The sequence below is a fragment of the Aulonocara stuartgranti genome (assembly GCF_965226115.1).
Source record: "Aulonocara stuartgranti genome assembly, chromosome: 2".
Classification (NCBI taxonomy): domain Eukaryota; kingdom Metazoa; phylum Chordata; class Actinopteri; order Cichliformes; family Cichlidae; genus Aulonocara; species Aulonocara stuartgranti.
In genome coordinates, this window is record NC_138940.1 from 3,584,598 (window position 1) to 3,592,688 (window position 8,091).

An 8,091-nucleotide genomic window follows, 5' to 3' on the forward strand; every position below is an offset into this window, starting at 1 on the left:
TTACAGATGGTATCGCGTGGGGGGTCAAAACCTGATGGTACTTCTCTGCATTCATAATTCCAACAGTTTTAAAAAGATCCCCCTCTGTTTACCTCTTCTGTGTGAAGATCAAATCAAGGGCCAAATCTTTTTCTCTTTACTGGATTTGTTTTTTTCCTTTTTCTTAAATAGGATCTGAGATTGATATCTTTATAATCTGTAGCTAGTGTTTGTGTGTTTGTTTTTAGACCATCCTTACTTGTGGATTGCTCAAAGAGTAGCATAAAAAGAGGAGAGAGTCACACCAACTGTGTTTACACTGCTGTTAGATCAGACTCCCACAACCGACCGCGACCATCTGTACAGGTCGTGATGGTCAGGCGAAGACATGCTTTAAAGGAGGCTCAGCGTCATTGTCTGTGTTTTGTTGGGTTGCTTTGATTTTGATAATAATGATTTCCAGCTATATCTGAATATAAAGGCAGATGTAGCTAGGTATGATATTTGAAATTATTTTCAGACATTTTCCATTGTTGAGGACAAAAGGTTTATAATACAGAAAGCAATTAAGCATCAAGACCAGTTAAAATATGTAACTTCTTTATGCTGACAGAACAGGGAGTTCCACTCCTCCAGCCTACTTAAGCTCGAAGTGGGCTGTATGTAGCCCACGATGTAAAATGAGTTCAACACCTGCTGTAGGCTTTTGCCTGCTGTGGTGATTTGATGCAACAAATTTGAGTTGAACTGAAAATTTTGAGATATTTATAAATCATGACAAACACAATAACAAGAAAAGTCTTAAGAGATTTTAATACAAGAAGAATACAACAATAATAAAGCTATGAGATAAGCTATTGTTAACAACGTATTGCTGTACATTTATTTCCTCTGATTGAATACATCATCTTGTCCATCTTTAGTTCTATAACAGATCATTAAAGTACAGTTAGTAACAATACAAAATCAAATTAAGCCAAGTAATAAAACTGCATAAATGTAAGCCGATCATCAATGGGAATATCAACAGGAAGCTTGGTTAAACAATAAAAAAATCATAAACAACAAAAAATCTACTATTTTCACATTTTTTAAAGTTGGACAGAGAGAAAAACGACCAAGAAAAGCAACAAATGTTCCCAACCAGACTAGACTGGCAGTGTTGCAGGTCAGGGATTATACTGAGGCGTATGCATGTGCGCACATCTATATTAAAATGCAGTTAATCTCAATACATTTAAACCCACTGCTATGATAGGCAGTGACATGTGTCATGACGACATGATGTATAAAGAAAGAAACATCCGCTAGATAATTTCATAAGGTGGGTAAATAGAACTAATCCAATCCAAAAGCCTTGGCCATGTAGATCTGCTTCTCAACTGCCTTTGCATCCTCTATTTTCCCTCTGTCAGCCTTCATCATTGTAAAGACAACAGCAGAAAACATAGACGTGTCCTTATTCTGGGGAAATAGGTTACATAAAAATATTAGCAATATCAAAATGTAAACAATCTTAAAAAAATCACTTTAGATTTATGAAAATAATCTGACAAATAAATACTTTACCTTTTGTCTTTTCTGATCGCTACAATTTTTCTGCAGGACAGCGCCTTGATTATAGAACATACACATTGCAATTAATTCAAATGTAAGATTAATTAACATTTGTTTTTCATAGAGAACTGTGAGTAACTGAAGTTACCTTTGCAATGATTACTGCTGTTTTTTCTGATCGAATAAGTGAGGACAGCAGTAACAATGAGAACGAAGACAGCGCACAGCAGAAAAATAACTATACTGGCCATCAGAGAGCAAATGCTGGTTTCTGGAATGAAAGTAAAAGTCAAAAACAAAGTTAGAAATGACTAAAAATAAATGATTTTTTATTTCTCCTCATGATGAAATTACTCGGAGCATGAAATCAAATTTTGTAATGCCTATTTAATGAATTAATAATCACTTTTAATTAAACATACTCGCATTATGCCATGATTTTATTTTTTAGAAATCATACCAATTTGCACTTTAGTTCCATCTCCAAATGATATCGTTCCACATGTGACAACAGCACAGTAGTAAGTCCCAGCATCAGAGGAGCTGACCGTCTTAGAGAAGCGATAAACACAGCTCTTCTGAGTGTCTGATTGCTTCTTACATTCAGTTTGGTTCTTTCCATCAACATAGATGATATTTGGATGAGAGTTTTGTCCTCTGAACCAGAGGACTCTGAGATCTCCAGGACACATCTTGTTATTAGAGTCTGACAGGACTGAACAGTTGAGAGTCACAGAATCCCCTGCATGGACTGAATCTAATACCGTTGGCCACTGACGAACAGTAACGTTTCTCTGGGTGTTTCCTGTGTAATAACAAAAAACAGTGTTTAAAAACTACCTCTAAACACAGTTTCAAATTTTGTTGAAAAATGAATGATAACAGTGCATCTCGAAAAGGAAAACTTGGAATCGATTTGCAAACACATTAAAATACCTAATATGATGTTTAAACTACGATTTATTAAATTCATATATAATCTACAGTTATTTTTCCCACCATGTGAAAAAGTTTTTGTCAGATGGTTGAGTATTTACAGTGAATCCAAAAGGCTGCAATCACATAATCACCTTTTAATAACAAATATGTCCCACTCCAAGCATTCACATTCCATTCCATGACTGCACAGTGATACATTCCTTCATCTTCTGGGAGTGTCCTGAATATGGTCAGACTGCTGATGTTTTTATTGTCTTTTACTTCCAGTCTTGAGGCATTAAACCCTTGTCCATACTGAGGATGTACAGTTTGCCGCAGTGTCGCAATCAGTTTCAGAGCTTCCCCTGCTCTCTGCTTGTACCAGTGAATTTTACTGCTTAAATCACCAGGAGGTAAAACACATGTCAAAGTTACAGGTTCACCAAGTTGAACTGTGGCCACTTGCTCCAGCATGTCTGCAGTGAGTGTAAACAAAACACATGTTAAACACTATAGGAAAAAAAACATTAACCATTACACATCTAGGTGCATTGCAAATTCCTAAATGACAAAAAGAAAATAGATCATAATTAGACAGAACTCACCTCCTTGGTGAAGAAGAAAAACGAGTGTTACCCAAACCAGAGTCATCATCGCAATGTCTTTACTTGAAAACATTTCGATATTTCAGTGACAGAGGGAGATGATGCGACCCAGACCATCACTATCTGATTGGTTATCGCAGTCTTTACAGTCAAAGCCTATTTCCTGCCACACGGGTATTGTCCTGCATTGTGTGAAAAGAGGGAGAGACTAAAAATCTGTGACAGCACAAAACTGTTTATTACTATTGTGGTAACACATTTTCTTTGATTCAAGTTTTGCAGAGCCAACTAAACCATCAAAAACCCAGTACTGTTGAGCATGCTTTGTAGTAGACCACTCTGGGGGGTTTCAGTGTAACATGAAAATCTTTCATTTTGAGTTTTGTCATTATTTTAACTTTGAACTTATAACCCAATATGAGCCAAATGTGATTTTTTTAAACCAATGAGAGGTGTTTAAAGTCTTATCTAATACCATCATTTCACCTCTTTAACACAGTGAAATACCAATAAGGTGTCACATCGGCTGCAGCAGACGGTGGAGAATGGAGAGTGGAGACCCAATTGCAGACAATGGAGACGGAATTGAATAAAAACAAAAATGAGTCTTTATTTCTGGCTGCACAAAAATAAAAAAAAACAAAAGAAGACTAAGATTAAACTAACAAAACCTAAACTGGGAAAAGCTAAACCGAAAACACTAGGTGCATAAAGAAAAGTACAAAAACCTTAAATGCAAAACCTGACACTTGGGAAACATGAAGAAAGATGAGCAGACTGTTCAACAATAGGCAGCAGAAAACAGAGGACTAAATATACAGAGGATAACGAGGGAATGGGAAACAGGAAGGAATCACAGCTGGAACTAATCTGACACAACGAGACAGGGAGGAAGTGTGGTCGCAAATTTTTTAGCCATCATGATAACCTTCTCCCACCAATGATGTGGAGATCCAACTTTTTTAGATCCAATTAAAATTAAGGCACTCAAAAAGATGCTCTGGAAAAGAGTAGAATTCTTGGAACAGAGTTTAATACACTGAATCATATGAACAGCAAGAAAACACATACAGAGTATAGCAAGACGATACATAGCAAAGCAACAACCTTAAGCACAGACAGCAGGGCAACACAGAGATGGACAGAAAGTAGCAGCAGGAAAAAAGAGTGCCGGGGTGTCCTCTGGTCCCCTAATATATAGGGACCAGTATCCCAAAAACAGCAGGTGCAGGTGCATAATGTGTGTGTGTGTGTGTGTGTGTGTGTGTGTGTGTGTGTGTGTGTGTGTGTGTGTGTGTGTGTGTGTATTATATCGTATGATCCTGATTTCATCATGATGTGTTCAGTATCTCTGTTACAATGTTACTGTTTTGGTTGTGCTGCATGAAAGACATTTTGTGTGTATTAGGGGGGAGTTAGTTACTGGAGCTGGAGAGTGAGTTATGAGTTCAGAATGAGAATGAGTTCAAGAGAGTTCAACAGCATTAATTGCCCTGTTATTGTACAACCTTAATAAACCATGGTGAAGCAAAATGTCTTGTGTGTAAGACTATGTGAAAGTTAAAATATATATGTTCAGTGCAGATAGATATATAGTGTATATAGTTACATAGGTATACATGTCCTCCAAAAATCCACTATCAAAATAAAGCAGGGAACATTAGACACACACTAAGACGTCGGCTTGACACATGACGCGGGGAAGAAACAGACATGGAAACACAACCGACTGGCAAGACAGAAAGGAAAAACAGAAAACAGACACAGGAGATAAACGAACATGAAGACAAGGGAGACTAGACATGAAAGGTGGAATACAGGGGCGGCACAGTAACAGAAGCTAAAGACTAGAAACTACAAAATATAATCAGAGAATAACTGAGGAAACTAGAAATACAAACAACTACACCATGAAAAACACTATATCAAAGAATATTCATAAACCAGAAACATAGACAGGGGGTTGGGAAGCGTATCTGTAACCGGAAGGTCGCTGGTTCGATCCCTGGGCTCTCTGTCCTGGTCATTGTGTCCTTGGGCAAGACACTTCACCTACCGCCTGCTGGTGTTGGCCAGAGGGGCCGATGGCGCGATATGGCAGCCTCGCTTCTGTCAGTCTGCCCCAGGGCAGCTGTGGCTACAACCGTAGCTTGCCTCCACCAGTGTGTGAATGTGAGAGTGAATGAATAGTGGCATTGTAAAGCGCTTTGGGTGCCTTGAAAAGCGCTATATAAATCCACTCCATTATTATTATTATTATATAAACACTAGGTCCACAGACACAGGACCGTGACATAAGGTCCACAACAAGTACAAGCCTCAAGATGGCTTTCTAGGCTCCAGTTCTTTTTCTTCATCAAGGATGTGAGAGCTCTTTAATTTTGCACAGAAATATTCTAAAGTGAGAAGTTACATGTCAAGTAGATTTGTGGAGAATAACAGAAAATAATTTTGCATTTGAGAATTCCCACATTGTATAATTATTTATTTTTTATTTAGTTCATTTATAAGAATCCAAATCACAACAACTATCACCTCAAGGCTCTCTGTATTATAAGTGCTTTATATTTACATTAGAGAGAAAACCCCAAGAATTACATGACTCCCTATGAGCACTTGGTGATACTGGGAAGAAAAAACATCCACAGTGTCAGGATCGTGGGTCTTTTGACCCAGCGTTTTGAGTTTTAGTTTATGTTTAAGCCCTTCAGGTTTTCTAAGTTCATTTTTTATCATGCGTAGGTTGTTCTAGTTCTTTGTTATTAGATTCCCCTTGTGTCTTCCACCCCTGTTAAGTCTCCCTTGCCCTTCATGTGTTTCATGTCTGTGTCTTACGTTGTCAAGTTCAGGTTGTCATGTCTGCGTCTTATGTTTCCTGTTTTATTTTGAAAGTCCGGTTTTCATGTCATTGTGTTTGATTTTACATTTCCTGTGCATCGTTATGTTCATCCTTGTCAGCTGTTTCCTCATGTGTCTCGACTTCTCCTGATCACCTCATGTGTGTATTTAAGTGTTTTCTATGTTTCACTGTCAGGTCGTCTGTTTGCGTCCCCATAGTGTTTTGTCATAGTTTACTCAGTGTTCATAGTTTGTCATAGTATTTTCACTGAGTTTCTTAGTCCTTTCGTTTTCTGAGTCTTCACAGTTTTCTTAGTTTTCATAGCTTCATGCTTTTTCATGTGCCAACATCCAAATAAAGGATCGTCTTCCGTTCAGCCAGCAACTCCGCCTTTTAGTGGCTGCTTCTGGGTGCTGTAAACTAAAGTTATCGATGAGATCATTTGAATACAGTGTATTCATTGCTCAAAAAACAGTTTACGATGATCTGAGATTCACGACAGGAGAAAATCGGTACATAGTGGTCAAAACAGCATCTACATTGTCAGCAACTCAGGTAGACTATGGGCTTTAAGTGATGCTTAGTTAGTCCTAAGGCCTTATAGTACCACCAACAGTCAGACGTTGCTGCCATGTAATGAGGGCAAAGAGGAACAAAGGGGAAGGCGTATATACTGCATGTCATGTGAATTTGTATTTTATGTTCTAAAACATTTTGCAGTTAAAATCACACTGTGGGTTATTCTAGATATGTATGTCTAGAGATGTTTATTGCATAAACACATGTTGATCACGTTTTGTGTTTATCTAAACTTATTTTATGCATGTTTTTACAATGAACAAAACCTTACACAGACAGAAAAAAACTAAAGCAAATCAAATACACCTGTTTCAATTTATTTGTTGATTTTCTTCACTGACCCAAATGCAGGAATCAGGAAGCAGAAATAACTGAAAACCCTTGTTAGAGTCCAACCGACAAGAAACAAAAATAATAACTGTAACCAGAACCGTGTAAGCTAGCGCAATAATTTTTTTTGCATATAAAACCGGAGGAGTTATACTTACATCTTATGCCATTATCTTGTCCTAGGTCACGGTTTCCTTCCACATATAGCTTTGCAAATATTGCATAAAAAGCGCTTGCGGGAACAAAAACATGATATTCCAGAAACACGCTTTGCCAATCCGATCAGCTGTTCGTAACACTTCCTACGTTGAAACAGACATCAAAATAAATTTTCTGTTGTTGTAAACTATTTTTTGCAACTTTTTTGTATTTAAAGTTTTGAGAGATAAACCTCTTAAATTTCTCCAAGTAGAAATATGTGTAAAAAAACAAAAAAGCAAAAACGATTTTCAATTTTTTTGTAGTTTATTGCACTTTTTTTGCAATTTATGTAGTTACTATGGACTTAATGGTCTTTTATCAGTTCCCAGAGTCAGAACCAGACACGGAGAAGCTGCATTCAGCTTTTATGCTCCTTATATCTGGAACAAACTCCCAGAAAGCCTCAGATCAGCTGAAACACTCAGTTTATTTAAATCCAGGTTGAAGACTCACCTGTTCTCAGCTGCATTTGAATAAAGCACCAAATCCACACTTTAAGCTTAAATTTCAAAACTTACATTTAACTACTGATTTTATCTACTGTTCTGATTTTATCTGTTTTGATTTTATATACTGTTTTGTTTGTTTGTTTGTTTGTTTGTTTGTTAATTAGTTAGTTAGTTTATTTGCTTGTTTTAATCAGTTTTAAATCATGCTTTTTATTTGTTCTTGTTTCTAATGTCTCTGTAAAGCACTTTGAATCACCTTGTTGTTGAATTGTGCTATACAAATAAACTTGCCTTGCCTTGCCTTGCCTTGCCTTAATGCATACATATTATTAAAATATGGGCTATAACAGTTGTATTGATGTATAGCAACTTGAAATGCTCGCAAAAATGGCACTACAGCATGTAAAAATATAATATAAGCTCTGGCGGCCTTGGTTCTATGGTAGGTCTTAAAGGGTTAATTTGAAGTAATTCACAATCAGTGTGATGAAATCATCATAATATACTACATCATACCACTCCTTTAATAACTCATAATATTATACATAAATAATTAAGACAAACAAGCAGGAAACATCTTGTTTTCAGTTTTCATATTAGTTTACTTTTAGATAAAGATTACTATAAACCAGCC

The 8,091-nt window shown here is 36.8% G+C and overlaps 1 protein-coding gene across 1 annotated transcript; it reads right to left on the bottom strand.

Moving 5' to 3' along the window:
• Window positions 1-875: 875 nt before the first annotated feature.
• On the bottom strand, window positions 876-3,191 carry LOC309712823 (signal-regulatory protein beta-2-like). The gene is made up of 6 exons (XM_082543948.1): window positions 3,060-3,191; window positions 2,607-2,930; window positions 1,997-2,341; window positions 1,685-1,807; window positions 1,549-1,592; window positions 876-1,443 (listed from the first exon to the last, which is right to left on the bottom strand). Exons 1-6 carry the CDS (start codon window positions 3,130-3,132, stop codon window positions 1,318-1,320), a joined length of 1,035 nt encoding a protein of 344 aa, XP_082400074.1. The 5' UTR covers window positions 3,133-3,191; the 3' UTR covers window positions 876-1,317.
• Between the last annotated feature and the right edge of the window lie 4,900 nt (window positions 3,192-8,091).